Raw genomic sequence first — 17,873 nt, 5'->3', positions numbered from 1 at the left:
TGAGCGCTGTACTTGGCAACAAGAAACTAAGCTTAACCTGTCACTTCACGCAAAAAAAGCATGGTAAAATCAAAAATATTTCAGGTAAACTCAAATAACAATTTGTTCTGGCACCAAAACTCAAACTGTTTGGAGCATATCAAACGTCACATTTGAGGCAAATTCAATCCATTTTTGAAACAAACATGCATCTTTGTTTGTTTCAAAAAATGGATTGAATTTGCCTCAAATGTGACGTTCGATTTGCTCCGAACAGTTTGATTTTTGGTGCCAGAACAAATTGTTATTTGAGTTTACCTGAAATATTTTTGATTTTACCATGCTTTTTTTCTGCGTGAAGTTACTCTTTTTATAAAACGGCTCCATACTGCCTCCATACTGAAGCGATGGTAGAATACAAGTAGCCGGTAAATCCACAATATAATATCACTCGATCGATGTATATAACGACTTGGTTGCAGTGATATTCAACAACTTTTTTTGCTGTGTAAGTGTATCTAACAAAAATCAGCTGTTGTCGGCAAAATCGAATGGACGTATTTTTCACTAGTAGACTTACATTAGTGTGCGAAGCACCGCGCTACGAGAACTCAATAGAGCACCTAGCGGCAAAAGTCTCTCTATTTCACACCTTAAGAAACTTTGTAAACAACAGGACCAGTACCTGTCAAATTTGACAGGTGTGGGTCCTGCTGTTTTCTTATTTTCTAGTGGGGAGAAAGAGGACGAATTTGTCATGACGTCACCGTGCACCATGAGTATTTGAACACAAATCATTCACACAGGTATTTCTGGCGTTCGATTTGAATAGATCTTACTATTATTATTTGTGAATCTTATGTTTGTACAGTGAATCCTATATGCAAATACGACCTATTCAAATCGAACGCCAGATTTGGATTGGCAATTTTGGCAATTTTGATTTTCCGTGCATGTGCTCAATGTAAACAAAAACATGGACGCGTTCGGTTAGCTTTTTTGCACCATCGTCTGGAAAATGTTTGAAAAATCAAACTTTTTAGTCAGTTTTATCTAAAGAAACCACCCGTTCGAAATGGAATATCAAACGAACTACATCTCCTTCGACCAAGTGTGCCGCATTTGTATGAAAACTAGTTCCGATTTGCAGTCAATCTTCGGTCATCCCCAGGACATACCCGACTTGATCCGGCTGCTGTCGAATGTTGAGGTGAGTTTTATGCTAAGCTTGATTGAGAATTTTCAGTACCTAATCGTTATAAATCTTCAAGGTTCTGGAAGATGACGAACTGCCGAAGCTTATTTGCGACGAGTGCCTCACGTTCGCTGGAAATGCGATGGAGTTTAAGGAGCGCTGTATCCAATCGGATCGGACCTTACGGGAGTACATCTCGGATAAGGGTGAAGACCAGAAGCTGTACCTTATGAAGGTTGAGCCTGGTTTGCCGGTTGTGGGAGAAAATGCCGATGGCTTACCAGTGGGGCCGGAGTTCATCAAATGCGAGATTGATGAGTCTAGCAGTGATGAAAAGCCGGACGATGACAGGGACGATAATGACTTTGAAATCGCGGACGGCGTCGATAGTGATGAGGATGAAGATGAGGACGATCGAGAGGAGGAGGAAGAAGTCAAAATGGATCGACGAATTCGAAGGCGCCGGACTCGAAATACGGTCGTTGAGGATTCGGACGATGAGCCGTTGATTGTGAAGCGGAAAAAGGGCGAAGAACTGAATTGTACAAAGTGCAACGAGAGGTTCAGAAACAAGGCTCATGTGAAGTTTCATATGCAAAGTGATCATGCGGATGAGAAAACTTCGAAGGAGGACAGGTATGTTGAATCAATGAACATGTATTAGCCTAGTCTGCGCCGGATTAGCTTTGACTCTGAAGCATCAGGGGGGCAGCAACGGGGAGCTCAGGGTAATGCCTCTGTAATAGGCTAGGGGAAGTGGTTCACCTAGGATGAACCAAACGTCAAACACACTTTTTCTAGTCATATAGGCTCAATGAAAAGAAAAAGCGGTATTGACATTTAGTTCATCCAAGGGCGCTCCCCTATTAGCACACTATGGCCTGTACCCTTATTTGTGGATTGGGCAACGTGCTCGCTTCCGTGCTTAAGAAATTCGACCGGGATATCGTCCTTTCGAGTAGTCTTGTTGGTTTCAGCTCCAGGCCATCTTAATCTCCTTAATCTCCTATATTTGCGTTTCCTCTGCTTGTCCATCATCAACTAGATTAACCCTTTATAAGGCAGTGGCAACTATATTGCCACCTACTGTTTTTATTTCTTTCTGTTTTATAACAATTTATTTCGAACTTCTTTTTTGTTTTACGCAAAATTGGGATTACTAACAACGCCTGGTATTTTTTTTGGTACCTACTAAACAAAGCTTAAACAACAATTTGGGAGCCATTTGTAGTCTCAAAAATGGCTAAATTTGATCGCGTGAAGAAAGTTAGCTCGAAATTGTTGTAAAACTATAGATTTGGTGATTATTTTAAGAAAAAAAAACAAATTATGGGTTGATATGTGCTGAACTACACAGTTTATTATATGGGTTAAACCCTCATCCACTCTAAAATCTCTTTTCCGGCTATTTGTAGCAGTGGCAACTATATTGCCACCTCAAAAAATCGTTTTTGGGGTAAACGGGCAGTGGCAACTATATTGCCACCAGCATTTTTGGTTTTAACGGGCAGTGACAACTATATTGCCACCTAGGTTTTTAATAGTTTCTTTCAAACAAAAATGTTTTGTACATGTTATCATGTATATAATTATTTCCATAATAGTATGCGTTGACAATTCTTCTAGTTTTCTCGGCCTTATAAAGGGTTAATCCTGTTCCTGGGTACTCCTTCGTTCATTGTTTAAATCTTCGAAGTGGTCCATCCACCTGGCTGCCATAATTGTATGAAGTCTTGTGCCGCATGCCATCGACAGTTGCATAAAATCTCCACATATCATTCCTGTCCAGACTTTCTTGCGCTTCAGCAATTACACTTTCTTCGTGCTGCCATTTCCTATTGGGATAGATTCGTTTCTCTTTTGCTTTTGCCACCTTGTACCGCTTGCTAGAGGTGTGCGCCGCCGCGCCACGCCGGGTCGTCGCCGATTTTTAGTTCACGCCGCCGCCGATTTTTAGTTCACGCCGCCGCCGCTGATCATTTTTCGGCGCGCCGCCGCTTACGCCGCCGAAATCCAATTTTTTACGCCGATCTCAAAAACGCATTGTAAAATTCTATTATTTCTTGATTTATTTCATTACAATCTTTCAAGCAACTCATTGGAGTCATCTGCATACATAGCATTTGTAAGGTCATTTTCAGCGATGGTCCATTTTTATGGTCCAAATTTATAACAGTTCTAAAAATTTGGAACGCGAAAAATAGATCAAATTACGCTAAGTTCCACCGGTAGTTGTTTTAAATTCTAAACTTCGCATGTCGATGTTTTGAAAGTGAAAAAGTTTGTCCCTCGAATTAAATCGAGTTCACAAAGATACCGGGGGTTCCTGAAGATAACTGATAGCTGTAGAAAGAATCTACGGATTCCGAAAATTGAAGAAAATGCTAGTGATTCTAAAATAGGGTATTGTACCATTTGGGCAGGTGTACCTATTTTGAGCACTTGCCGCTATAACTAAGTCAACTTTAAACCGATTGATTTGAATTTTTGTACAGAGTTAGATGCAGTGCGTGCCTAACTCTATACAAAAATTCAAGTCAATCGGTTTGAAATTTCTCCAGCAACTCTTTTGAAAATTCTTCCAGCAGTTTCGCCAAGAAATCCGCTAGGAGTTCCTCCGGGAACTCTACAAGGTTCTTCTGGAATTTCGAGAGTTTCCTTCGAGACATCCTCTAGGAGTTTATCCAGGCATTGCTACAGAAGTTTCACTAAGACTTTTTCTAGTACTTCCACTAGAAATTCCTCTAAAAGTTACTGTGGGTATTCTTTTAGAAGAACCTTCGGCAATTCCTCTAGAAGTTCTTCCTGGGAATCCCTTTAAGAGTTCGTCCGGGAATTCCTCCTCGAGTTCTTCAACGAGTTCATCCGGGAATTCATTTACGAATTTCTACAGGAATTCTTTTAAGAGTTCATAAAAATTGCACTGGATATACCAGAAGTTTACTCCGGTAATTCCTCTAGAAGTTCTTCCGGGAATTCTTCTGGGAGTTCTTCCGGCAATTTCTGTAGCAGTTCCTCCTGGAATTCTTCCAGAAGTTTTATTTTAAGATTTCTTCCTGAAATTCTTCCAGAGATTTCTCCAGAATGTTCTAGAAGTTCCTGTGGGAATTTCTTTAGGATTTCCTCCAGGAATTCCTCCGGGAATTCCTCTACGAGTTTCTTTGGGGATTCCTTACCGTTTTTTTTTTTTTTCGGGAATTACACTAAGAGTTTCACCGTGACTGTCTCTAGAAGCTCTGGGAATTCGCCCGGGAGTACTTCTGAGAATTCGAACATCTTTGGGAACACCTTTACGAGTTTCACCGGGAAGAAGTTCCCCAGGCAAGTTCACTACGAGTTTATCTACTGGGCATGCCGGAGTTTCCTCAGAGAATTCTTTTGAGGATTCCCCGGAAGTTCCTCTAAAAATTCTTCCGGAAATTCCAGTAAAGTTGCTTCAATAATCTTTTTAGGAGTTCCTCCGGGAATTCTTCTTAGGTGTTCCTTCAAGATATTTCCGGGGAATACATCCAGATGTTTCTTCAAACGTTCCTTCAGGAGTTCTCCCAGCAGTTTCTCTGAAAGTATCTCGGGGAATTTCTCTAGAACTCCTCTACGAATTCCTCTACGACCTCCTCTATGAATTCCTCAGGGAATTTCTTTACGAATTTCTTCGGGAATTCCTCAAGAAGTTCGTCCGTAGTTTCTCTACGAGTTCTTCCTTAAATTCCTGTCCGAATTTCTTCGACAATTTCTCTAGGAGTACCTCTGGCAATTTATTCACTAGTTGATCTAAAAGTATTTCTGGGAGTTGCACAAGGAATAACCAGAATTTCCTCCGAAAATTCTTTTATGAGTTCCTCCGGTAATTCCTCTAAGAATTCCTCAGGAAATTCCTCTAGGAGTGCTTCCGTGAATTCCATTGAGAGCTCCGGAAATTTCTCTAAGAGTTCTTCTAAAATTTGTTTCCGTAATTCTTCCAGGAGTTTCTCCAAACGTTCCTTTAAGATGTTTTTTGGAAATTCGTTTAGAAGGTCCGGGAACTCCTCTAGGTGTACCTACGGGAATGTGTTACGGGTATAAATATTTGTTACATTAATAAGACAGAATAATTGTTTAATGTGTTCAAAGTTTAATATTCTTACGTCCTTTGTGTTACATGTTGAATTTTAACTTGTAAATATTCCTCTAGTATTAATTAACATTTATAGGGTTCTAGAAGAATAGAGGCCCATGAATTGCAATCCTACTTCGATTGCCAACATTCAGGCCATTTCGGGCCGCGATTAAGTACTAGATACGTAAACCTTTCCCTGACACAGACTTCAAGTCATAGAGCTCTAGTATCGAAACCCGAAACGGGATGCCCGATTAGGATTAGTTTTCCTAGACAAAACCAAGCTATGAACACAGCAACAAATGATGTGAACTAAAAGGCAAAATGCCAACTCAAATACAATTTCAGGATGACTGATGGACCCAAACTAATAAATGAAACCTCATCATCCTGTGATCGGAAGGAGTTATCCATCTGGATAACAGGGCACATTTATGTTATGTGTTGTGCTACGTCAATTTGTGATGTCTGTATATTGTGCATTTGTAAGGTTATATGTGTATCGTGAAGTGGTAATATTGTGTAATAATTAATTTCTTTTATTTTTGTAACAAATGCCTGTACGAGTTCCTCCGGGAATTCTTTTAAGAGTTTATTTGGAAAATCCTCTAGAAGTTCCACCGGGAATTCCTCTAGAATTTCCTCCGGGAATTTCTTTAGAAGGCCATTCTGGATTAATTTTGCGCAGATTCACCATAACAATTATTTCAATAAATTTTAAAAAAAACATGAGAAAATAAAAAAAATATAACAAAACCGTAACCATAAACATGTCATTGAATCTTCAACATGATGAGTTACTTAAAAATAAAACACTGATATTGATTAACGGAATTAACACCTTGGCCAAGTTCGCAAGGGTTGACGGTATTAAAGTGAAGGAGTTTCATTTTGATTATTGTAATGTAGTGTTCTTTAGTGAAACATATCACCTTTTTAACACTTTAATGCGCCTCCAACGGTTCATCACGAACCGGCTGCTGCAGATGGAGTATGGCTGATCATATGCATCAGACATGCTCGATAAACACGGAGGAACCGCCGGGGCTCATTAGAGTCTATTCCCAAGCAATAGTTCCAAGTCAGTTGGATTTGAGAAGGTTTTGATGATCGTTACAAATCATAATAAAAATATAATAGGATTTGTGACAGGTTTTGGAACCTTTTACAGCCAGCTGACTTCAAAATGTTGTTTGGGCTCTATTTCCCACGTTTCTCGGTTGATTTTTATTAGTAATTTATTAATGTCATAGTCGCTTTTTCGAATTTTCACAATGTTACTTGCTCATATTTTCTTTAAATAAAGCAATTAAAATCAACCGAAGAATTAATAGTGGGAAGGAGATTTGCAGCACTTAATTGTGCTCATAGATTCGAAGCTAACGTGCGAACAATTAAACGCATTGTTGATGTCAATGCGTTCGACGTGACATTTTGGACAAAAACTGACTGCTTATTATTAACTGTACAACGTTACTTGTGTATGACTAAGTTGACATTTCTAGGCTACGCTGGAGAAAATGACATGGTTTCTCTAGGTAGGACCGATAGGACAATTGAACGAATTTGAATATTCATAGTATTTGTAGGGGGATGAATACATAATAATTGACATGCAATCTTTATTATTATAAAATTTTATTGCAATCAACTGACCAACTTGGCGTATTTTTGTTTATCTCTTAGATGGTATTATGACACCAACAGAAAAATACCAGAAGTTCAGTTACATGTTTCTGTGGGTTTTGAACCGATGATAATTTAAGGACCTAACACAGAGAAGTAGAAAGCGATTACCGAAATCAAGAAAATAATTTGACACAGGATCGACTAATAAGTGTAGAATTAGCGTTATGTTAAAATACACATAAATAAAAACAAAAAAAAAATAGTATCGACTAAATATATTTTAACATACAGGGTTCGATTGATTCGATGAAAAAAAAACAAACATACGACAACTGACTTCACGAGAAGAAAAACATATTGAACCATACCACAAAATCAAACAAGAAGACAAACACAAACCGTGTGACCATAACACTACATATTCAAATCCTGACTGACTGACCAATTGAAAACTTTCTTACCTTCTACCGTAACTTTCAGAGTCAGTAGGCAACAGTGTCTTAATGGATATCATTTTCCGCGTACGGCTGGCAAACTGCTTCTGAAAGATTACGTACTCTTTTCTATCTTCGGGTCTAGTGTAGAGGTTTCAACTCTATTCATAGTGCAGCTAGAAACCTAGCAAAAAAAAATATATTGATTAACGGAATTAACAAAAAAAAAAAATATGGCCACGCCGATCACGGCCAAAGAATTGCAAAACGCCGCCGCCGACCGATTTCAAATCGGCGCACACCTCTACCGCTTGCTGTTTTGCCCAGTGCACAATGGTCGGAAAAAGATAAAGTTCGGCCAAAACTCTTTTTATGTGTTTAATTGAAGTTATAGGTTGCCTAGATATGTTATATAGTATTTTTAGTGTTTAAAAAGGGGTATTCAAAAATTACGTAATTTCAATAATTTCAAAAACGGTAAAAATCAGTAAAACCCCATATTTTTGCGTTTTTTGTTAAAAAATCAATTCGAATTTAAATAAATGATCATCTTTCGATCAAATCCAATCAAGTTTGTTCAAAACGTGTGAAAAATGTGGAAAGATAAATTTTATTTCAGTAAAAAATGGAAAAATAACGTAAAATATATGAAAAAACATGACTTTTTTAAATAGCTCTAATTTGAAAAACTGCAAATTTTTGCAAAATATTTAAACGTTTTTAGGCAGCTCTAAGCATGATGTTTAAGATGTACTATTCGAAATTGCGGCGACACGTGACGACACGAACCGTTTTTTAACTTAAAAATTACCAAAATTTCTAAGGTACAATATATGAAAATTTGAAAAGTTTTGTGACATATTAATTTTGCACCATACGTGCATTCAAACAGTCCAATAACAAGCTTTCATATGCTGGATAACTTAAAACATATATTCCATTCTCAAAATATTATTATTTTACTTTTTTCGAATAATTCATTTTTCAATTTTATGACTTAGGCCACTTTGGCAGTGAAACTGCCATTGAAATACAAAAGCTGGTACGCTTTTAATTAAGAATCATAAAAGTACAATACATTAACTTTGTTATAAGGTGAAATAAAGTTTAAAAATATCAATTTCGTTTTTTGAGAGTTTTGGCCGCCCCTTTGTATGGAGCCCGACCAATGTGCAGTGCCGGCCACTGTTTTATCGATAAACTCCCATAAACTGTTGACATCAGCAGATCCGTTAGTCTCTCCTTTCCTCTCGTCTAGCTTTTGATGGTACTGTGCAGCAACCACTTCGGTTGACAAACGTTAGAAGTTGGAACGCATGGCTCTATTATTTCTTGAAATCGTTACGCTGGATAACCACCTCCTATTTTTTACGACTACAATATAATGATCCAAGTCAATGTTCGGACCTCTATAAAACCTCACATCTATTCCGTCCGAAAAATGTCGCCCGTCGACCAGCACGATGTCACTTGAATTGTACTCAACTTTTATTTGTGCTTGCAGAATCCGTCAGTGCTTCTACTGTCCGAAAGCGTACTCGAACTATGAATATCTGAAAATTCACCTTAACTTCCATCCCCGCAACGAATGGACTTGTCCGATGTGCAGCAAAGAGATGAAGAACAAGGGCAAGTTCATTGACCATCTGAGAATGCATGCGAACGAACGCCATTACCGGTGCGACATCTGTGAGAAAGATTTCACATCGCACAAGTACATTTCCAACCACATGAAGATGCACAAGCGGAAGGGCGAACGAAGCGTAAGTCGGAGTTGGATGGGAGATGCTTGAGGTCGGTCATTGATCATGCCATGAGCTTTCTTACAGAGTAAATACAACTATGAGGAATCCTCCAGTGAAAGTGATTGCGAATTGGTGGACGATGATAAGGAGGAGGATGAAGAGGAGGAAATGAATCTCTCTGATAAAGAGGAGGCAATCAAGGTAATCTAAAGTGATGGTTAAATTCTTGTCCATAATAATGTTAAGGCTGATCGTTTGTAGAACGACTATCAGTTAAATCCCGATGCCCCCAAAGATTGTCCGGTCTGCAACGAAACGTTTGAAAAAATAATATATGTAAAGTATCACCTTCAAAGCGAGCATCTACCAGTAGACGAATCTGCTCCTAGGTAAGTTCATGGATTATGTACTTATATCGTTTAAGACCTAACTTGATAACACCTAGTAATTGTCAACTTCTGTAGAGTCCATTTTTGCGTAACGTGCAAGAAAAGCTACATGACATTCAGCCATCTCATGAGTCATATGAAATTGCACGAGGAAAAAGTGTGGAGCTGTCCGGAGTGTAAGAAACAATTCCGTCGCCTTGATAAGTATAAGGAGCACCAGAAGACACACCAGAGCGATCGAACCTTCCTGTGCGTGTACTGTGGGAAAGATTTTCCCACGACCAAGTACATGAACCGACATTTGCAGACACACATGAAGGAGAAGGTGCAAAAACCGGAAGAGGTAGGTTGCTTTTCGGACTAATTAATTGATGGACAGACATTTAGGTGCCTCATTTCGCCCAAGCAGTTCGAGTGTGAAGTTTGCGGCAAGAAGATGAAATACAAGTCGAACTACACTAATCATATGAAAACCCACGGACCGGAGCATGCCAAGCCAATCAAAGTCGATCCGGATTCACCGCCCAAGAAGATATACCTGTGCAGTATATGTGGGCGGAATTGTGGTTCTTCCAGTAATCTGACGGTGCATATGCGCCGTCATAATGGGCAAGCGATTTGTGCCTGTTCGGTTTGCGGTAAAGGTTATCCTCGAAAGGCTGATCTGGTTATGCATATGAGAAGACACACAGGTAATTATCATACTAACTATTGGATTCTACAATAGGTACCATCATCTCTCCAGAACCACTACTCCAGTTCTGAAAAGATTGCTTGTTCTAACGCGACTACTAGGTGATGCTCTTGCGCCCTCCCACAATCAACTCCGACTAAATTCTGACTGAAATACTATACTGCTACTTTCAGTGGAAATTGTAAACCTTTGAAGAAAATTTATCGAAAGTTCATGTTGAAGTTTCTGAGGGAATTTCCTACTTCATTTCTAGCAGAATTTTCAGTTAAATTTCTGTAAAAACTTTGGCATCAATCTCGTTTGAATTATTAGCCAATTTTACCGAAATGTTTGCAAACATTTTCAAATTCTCCCGTGATTCCAAATTCCCATGATTGGAGATAATTCTGTATGAATCTCAACAGTCTCCAAAAATATCTTTTGGTAGTTTTGGCACATCTATAATAGATGTTGTCAGGAAGTCGCTAGAAGAAAAAAACAATTCCTCCAAGAGTTCCCCGGGAATTCTTCCATGGGTTCCCCGAGCATTCCTCCAAAAATTCCGTGAGAACTCTTCCAGAAGTTCTCGGGGAATTTATTTAGAAGTTATTCGGGATTTTCTTCAGGGTTTCATTGGGATTTTCTGCAGAAGTTTCTTGGGCATTCCTTCAAGAATTTCCTGACGATCCCTCCAGAAGCTCCTCGACAATTTCTCCAGAAGTTCCTCGAGAATTTCTCCAGAAGTTCCTCGAGAATTTCTCCAGAACTTTCACGGGAATACCTCCAGGAGTTCCCCGGGAATTCTGACATTCTCAATTGCCGGGAATCCATCCAGGAGTTCCTCTGGAATTTCTCCAAAACTTCCTTGAGAATTTCTCCAGGAGTTACTCGAAAATTCCTTCAGAAGTTTCCAAGGAATTCCTTCAGAAGTTTACGGGAATTCTTCCAAAAATTTCTCCAGGATTTCTCCGAGAACTTCTGCGAATTCTTGAATTTCTCCGGGGTTCCCCGGGAATTTCTTCAGCAGTTCTTAGGGAATTTCACAAGAAGTTCCCGCGGAATTCCTGGAGGAACTCATAGAAGAACTAAACCAAAGTTTCAATCACCGAGGAAGTCCTGGAGGAATTCCCAGGGGACTCTTGGAGAAATTTCCGGCGTACTCTTGGAGCATTTTTCGAGTAACTTCTGGAGATTTTTTCGAGGAATTCCTAGAGGAATTCTCGAGAAACTGCAGGAGAAATTTTCGGGAAACTCTTGAAGAAATTCCCAAAGGATTCCCGGAGATCTCCTGGAGGAATCTTCATGGAACTCCTAGAGGATTTACCGAGGAACTTCATGAGGAAGTCTCGAGGAACTCCAGGAGAAATTTCCAAAGAACTCCTGAAGGAATTGTCGAGGAAATCCCGGAGAAATTTTCGAGGAACTCTTGGAGGATTTTCAGGGGCACTTGATGAAGATTTCCCGAGGCACTCCTGGAGGAATTGCCAGGGATCTTCTGAAGGAATTTTCGGTAAACTCCTGAAGCAATTCCCGGGGAACTTCTAGAAAAAAATTCGAGGAACTTCTGAAGTAATTCCCGAGGAAATCCTGAAGAAAATCCCGAATAACTTCTAGAGGAATTCCCCGGGAAGGCTCGGGGAGCCGCAGGAAACTCTTGTAGACATTCCCAGAGCGATCCTAAAGAAATTTCCCAAGAATTCCAAAAGAACTCCCAGGGTTGTCTTGAAGGAATTTTCGGAGAACTCCTGGAGGAATTCCCGGGGAACTTCTGGAGAAATTCCCGAGGAACTTTCGGAGAAAATCTCGAATAACTTCTGAAAAAAATTCCAGGGAATTCCTGAAGAAATTCTTGGTGAACTCCTGGAGGCATTTCCAGTTTACTTGAGGAGGAATTCCCGATGAACTTCTGGAGAAACTCCCGGGAACTCATGGTGAAATGGGGCACGTTCGGTGTAGTACTAGATTTGTAGTAATGAGCTGAATTTTAGTATGGTGAGAAGGTCAATTTTGCGTTTCTGCAATGAAATGATCCAAAAAGCGTGAATATTATGATTCCTTGCCTAATTTGATGCTGTTTGAGCAAAACTTCGGATAATTATGTTGTTTATGTTGCAAGAAATGGAGAAAACAACAACACTGTTGCCCAAAGTTTTGCTCAAACAGCATGAAATAAGGCAAGTAATCAATACCCATGCTTTTTGCACCATTTTATTGCAGAAACGGAGAATTGACCTTCTCACCATACTAAAATTCAGCTCCGGCGCTGTACATAAACTACGTAGACATATTTTGGCCATCTCAGAACCCCCCTCCCCCCTCGTAGACTTTCGTTCATACAAAATTTTCGAAATTTGTATGGAGCGAAGACTTTGGCCAGATCCCCCCGTCCCCCCTAAAAGTCTACGTAGTTTTTGGACAGGCTCTCATTACTACAAATCTAGTACTTCACCGATATGTCCTATTGCCAGGGAAGTCCTTGAGGAATGCCCTAGGCACTCCTGGGGGAATTCCCAGGGAACCCCTGGAGGGATCCTCAGGGAACTCCTGAAGGAACCCCCAAAGAACTCTTGGAGGAATCCCCTAGGAACTCCTGGAGGAATCCCCAAGAAACACCTTGAGGAATCCCCAGGGAACTCGTGGAGGAGTCCTTGAGGAACCTCTGGAGAAATCTCCAGGGAATACTGGCGAGACTCCTGGAGGAATCCGCAGGGAATGCATGGAGGAATCCCCAGGAAACTCCTGGGGGAGTTTCCAAGAAACTCTCAGGGAAATCCTGGATAAATCCCCAAGGAACTCATGCAGGAATCCACTGGGAACTCCTGGAGAAATCTTTGGAAACTCGTAGAGGAATCCTTGAGGAACTCCTGGAGGAATTCGTGAAGAACTTCTGTAGGATTCCTCAGGGCACTCCGGGAGAAAGCCTTAGAGACCTTCTGAAGTGTAGTAGGTCACTCTGGATGACAAATAAATAAGTTTACAACCTTATTTCACTTGTATAACTTTACTTTTATTCTGACTTCGATCTTCACGCGTTTTACACATCACCGTCCCTCCAACGATCTCCCCTTTTCTCCTCTCTCTCTTCTCTCTCTGTCTATCTCCCATTTCCCAAGGCGCCATCCCTAAAGGTACAAACAATGCTACTTCTTCTCTGTTGTAGGACCCTACATGAAGGAATCTCTGAGAATCTCAGACTGAGATAATCCTGAAGAAATTCCCGGGGAACACCCGGAGGAATCCTTAGAGAACTCCTGAAAAAAATCCCTGGAGAACTTCTGGAGGAATTCTCGGAGAATTTCTGGAGGATTCTCCGGAGGAATCCTGGAAAAATCCCCGGGGAATTCCTGCGGAAATTCCCGAGAAGCTTGTTGATAAATCCGGGGAACTCCTGGAGGATGCATAGCAAACGGTCTCCATATCAGACCATCGCTAATGTCAAAGTGTATGCAGAAGTCTTTTTTCCGGGAGCACCCGCTTGGTTGCAATAATTTGTCACACAACATTCTAACATTTCTTTCCCTTCCCAACTGACTGTAAAGTCTGGAACACACAAGTTTTTGAGAAGTTGGGGGAAAAGGACAGAGCGAGTGCGAAGTGGACTACGGATCCCCACCGTTTTTGTACCAAGAAGACCGAGTCACCCACATCGTCTTTGTGTCCATTCTGGGCGAATACCGTCACATAACTTGTCGAAGGCCGATCCGCCACTACATCGGCAAGACCGTGACCGGGGTTTCCGTTAGCTGACCCTACTAGCCGCTATAAAAATGATCAACAATTGATTAGTACGAAATACGAATAGTGCTGAAAAATCGAGTTTTGCAACGAGTTACATACAAAATTTAATGCAATGATTTTTTTAATTATATGTACTACTCATTTGAGTTGCATAATGTTCATAATGCAACTCAAATGAGTTGCATAATGAACATTATGACACTATTTTTCATTATGCCACTCATTTCAGTTGCATAATGAAACAGTTCAGAAATATTTGTGATTATGATATGAGTTATATAAAATAGTCATTATAATACTGAATTGCATAAAAATAATTCAAGGTCTCCAAGCCTAGATGTATTGCATATAAGCTAGATATTGATTTGCGGGTATGTAAAGTAATTTATTTTCTATCTAGGTGAAAAACCGTACGAGTGTCCTACGTGTGGTCGAGGCTTCGCCAGGAGAGACAAATTGAGGATACACATCCGTACGCATACTGGAGAAAAGCCATACGCCTGCCCATGTGGACGTGCATACGCTCAGGTACGTTTTTCCATTTTTTGTCATTTTGATGCAAATGTGCTTAGTATTCATACGTTTATTTACTCCAAATCCCAAATATCACAACCCCTCGCAGAAAAACGATCTCAAAACTCATCAGAAGCGTAACACATGCGGTCAAAACTTTGATATTACCAAACTGATGGCTCCCTATCAGACGTCGATCTGTGTTCGAGGACCCCCTTCTCCACAACCACCTCCACCGCCAAGGGAACCTCCTCCTGTCCCATGTGCTCCCATGCTAAACCCTTCGTCAATCCAATCTTTCAACTCCACCACCACCACCACCAATGCAACCCCAGTATATCCCACGGTCGCACAGCCGTTGCCAAGTGGGACCACTGTGGGAACGCCCGGTATGCCCAGTATTCCCCCGTCGCCATCGCATCACGATATGAGCCGGCTGTCCGACTCGGTTCCGAACAGCCCCGTAGATCTGATGACCAATCGGCATCCGTTTGTGCCATTCCCTGGTGGAGGTGGTGACGTCGTGAACATGATGCCAAACTATGCCAACCACTATCAGCAGCCCAAGGTTGACATCGATATGTGCAATCAGTGAGTGGGAGAGAGGTTGCCTGTGTGCATAATGATATTGAGATTCTTTTTGAGGATTTTGTTTTATTTGACTGTCGTACGGTTACGAGCAATAAAGTTGCTGAATACTTAAACTGTTATCAGGTGGATTGAAAATATTGTTCTAGATGACATCCTTTCTATGCTTGGGATACGTCCTTCGCACCTTGGGGTATGTTTAGGGCGACAAATAGCGAATGTCACGGAACTTATGTTTAGGCTTGGAAATTTGGGAATTATAAGCTTTGGAATTTGGTAAAACTTACTTTCAGTCCTCAGTCCTGGTGGTGCTGAGAGCAAAGTGCAAGATCTTCATCCCAGGCGATTGCAAGCCATTGCCTTGACCAGTAGCCAGGATCTTTGTTAAGGTTTCGTCTCCATGAGCTTCTGGCCCTGACTCTTCTGCAATGTTCTGCCAGGTTCCAATCTAACGCTTTCTTGCAGATACAAATTAGGGTATATGTACCATTCCTTGGCCTAATTTGCAAGCCGCCTTGACAATTTTGACCAAAACTCATGAATTAATAGCACTAGAAATAATATGTTGAGCATATTACACACTCTAGGCAATGCATGTTTCACCATTTGGAAGTAAACTAACGTAAATATTCAAGAACTTACTTAAAGAAGTTGAAAAGATTCGATGCGATGGTATGCAACGTTGGTCTATGGTACAGAAATTGGCCTATTAGTGGATACAACCTTGGCCTATTGCTTTCTACGCACTAGAATTATCTCATTTTTCAATATTTCTGCTGAAGTATTATCTCTGTTTGTTCACCAATCTTACTTTTAAATTACATTTTCGGAGCCAAATTTTCAAAAAACTATAAATAAATCACTAAACTAAAGTTCTTTCTTAATTTAGTAACGAAAACAACGCAATTATTCTATGATTGTGTTATATTTTTACAGTCACCGCACACAAAAACATTCTTCCTGTTTGTTGTTTCTGGTTCTTACGCATCAATGTTGTGACGTCACTTTATCGGTGTTTTTGACGTCACTTTACTGATGGGCCAAGATTTGGGTACATAGTGAAAAAAAATGTCCTCAATATTCGGCCCACATTCAATTTGTGAAATAGTTATTATTCGTTGAAAACAAATACACAGCTTCAAAATAGCGTCTTTGACCGTCGCATCAAATGTTCAGTTATTGAAAAGTCAATTCGAAATGTTCCAGAATCATGCCATTTTGATCATGTGTATAGACTACCCACTAAGCCGAAGAATCATGGCGTCTACAAAAGCTGAACAAAGTGACATTTTCATTCAATTTTAATACTCCAAAGTGCTAAAATTGAAACGAAATGTTATAGTTGTTTGGCGTATAGCTTTTTCGATATCCAGTTATGCGTGTTTGTTTGAGTTTTTGGTTTACGTTGAGATAGGCCGAACGAGGGGACTATGCCAACGAAGCATCCCGATACCCTATGTATCGGAAACGTCTCTTGATAAAATCCTGCACTGCCCATAACTGCATAACAGTCACATTCGACAAAAGTAGGCATAGGAGAAAATGAAGTTTAAAGTTTGCAACATGTGCTAGTATGGAGACGAAACGAAATTTCAAAAATTTGGTAATAATTTAAAATTGATCATTTTGCAATGAAATTGTCTACAGCTCTTCTTGTATGCTGGACAAATAGTTAAAAAAATAATCAGACCGAAATATGATTGATATTACGCTTTGACACTAGTGTCTATTTACAGTGTGACTGTTATGCGATTACATTTATAAATTTTAGCTAATGAGACAAAACGACTTGGTATTTGTTTCACATTTTGCAGAACAAACTTATAAAGTCCATTTGGGTGGATGAAAGTACTGATGAATGGGAGATGATCCCCGGTATTAACTCAATACTGGCAAAAAATACAAATGTTACAATTATGCAGTTATGGGCAGTGCAGTTATTGAATGTTCTCCTCTGATACACACCAGGTTTCACTAGCGTACAGTAGCACAGATTTCATGTTTGAGTTGAACATTCGCCCTTTGGCGCGTTGACTAATCTGACTGTTTTTTTCATAAAGTTCTTGAACTCGCAAAAGCAGCCCTCGCCCTCTTGATCCGTGCACCTATTTCGATCTTCATGCCGCCATTTGGCTACCAAGGTATTGAAAACTTTCAACTCTCTCCACTGCTTGTCCAGCTCTCAGCTCAGCTACTACCGTAAAGCTGCAAGGATTGACCCTATCAGGTATCAGAAGGTCGGCTTCAGAGGCACGTTAACCAAGGGTTGACGTTGTTTACATTCAAAGATTTAGACTTGTTTACGTTGATGGGATCTACCAGCTATTTAGGTTGATCGAAAAAGAATTTAACATTAAAGACTAACTTCAAAACGAGCCATGACAACCAGACGATCTCATTGGAACTTCGCTGACCTTTTTTTCCTACCAATAAAAAACGCAGGTTGACAAAAAACTAAAATTTCGAAGAAACAGTGTGTGTTTAACCCTCTAATACCCAATCCAAAATGTTTTCATCTCAAAAAATCCGTACCCCAAATTGGCTTCCAGGAAAAATATAAAAGTGTGGGGATGATCAAAAATAAAAATTAGAAAAATCAAAAACTAAAATTCACAAAATCGAGAATTAAAAAGAATCATATTTCAAAAGATGTTTAAATCGATTTTAGCTGACGAAAAATGATATTTAGATCAAAATCAAAAATTTGGGTATTAGAGGGTTAACTGACAAATTAAGATAAATTTGTGGAAAAATTATCACTTGTGTCGGTAGGACTCGAACCGACGACTCCGTATCGCAGTCTGGCGCTTTAACCAACTAAGTCACAGAAGTAGTTACGATTCTGCGGAATAGAAAGTCAAACTGGGTTCCAGAAGATCCAGTTCACGAGCGTG

General features: G+C 40.0%; 1 protein-coding gene across 2 annotated transcripts; it reads left to right on the top strand.

The window, feature by feature from the left end:
* Nucleotides 1-942: 942 nt before the first annotated feature.
* On the top strand, nt 943-15,101 carry LOC109433141 (zinc finger protein 572). 2 transcript variants are annotated; one of them, XM_029855428.2, is made up of 9 exons: nt 943-1,189; nt 1,251-1,810; nt 8,838-9,096; nt 9,163-9,279; nt 9,340-9,467; nt 9,543-9,810; nt 9,877-10,159; nt 14,279-14,406; nt 14,501-15,101. In XM_029855428.2, exons 1-9 carry the CDS (start codon nt 1,055-1,057, stop codon nt 14,984-14,986), a joined length of 2,364 nt encoding a protein of 787 aa, XP_029711288.2. In that variant the 5' UTR covers nt 943-1,054; the 3' UTR covers nt 14,987-15,101. The 2 variants fall into 2 exon arrangements, with proteins under 2 accessions (XP_029711288.2, XP_062707140.1); XM_062851156.1 differs by having other exon boundaries at nt 9,874-10,159.
* Nucleotides 15,102-17,873: the final 2,772 nt, after the last annotated feature.

This window comes from Aedes albopictus, chromosome 2 (genome assembly GCF_035046485.1).
Source record: "Aedes albopictus strain Foshan chromosome 2, AalbF5, whole genome shotgun sequence".
Taxonomy (NCBI): Eukaryota; Metazoa; Arthropoda; class Insecta; order Diptera; family Culicidae; genus Aedes; species Aedes albopictus.
This window is presented reverse-complemented; position numbering and strand designations above follow the sequence as displayed.

What these genes read in the sequence shown, in the direction of transcription:
- LOC109433141 (XM_062851156.1), top strand. Translation starts at nt 1,055, where the DNA reads ATGGAATATCAAACGAACTACATCTCCTTCGACCAAGTGTGCCGCATT. An exon ending in GTAGACGAATCTGCTCCTAG is followed by an intron (nt 9,468 to 9,542) that starts GTAAGTTCATGG and finishes CAACTTCTGTAG; the next exon opens with AGTCCATTTTTGCGTAACGT. An exon ending in AGGTGCAAAAACCGGAAGAG is followed by an intron (nt 9,811 to 9,873) that starts GTAGGTTGCTTT and finishes ATTTCGCCCAAG; the next exon opens with CAGTTCGAGTGTGAAGTTTG.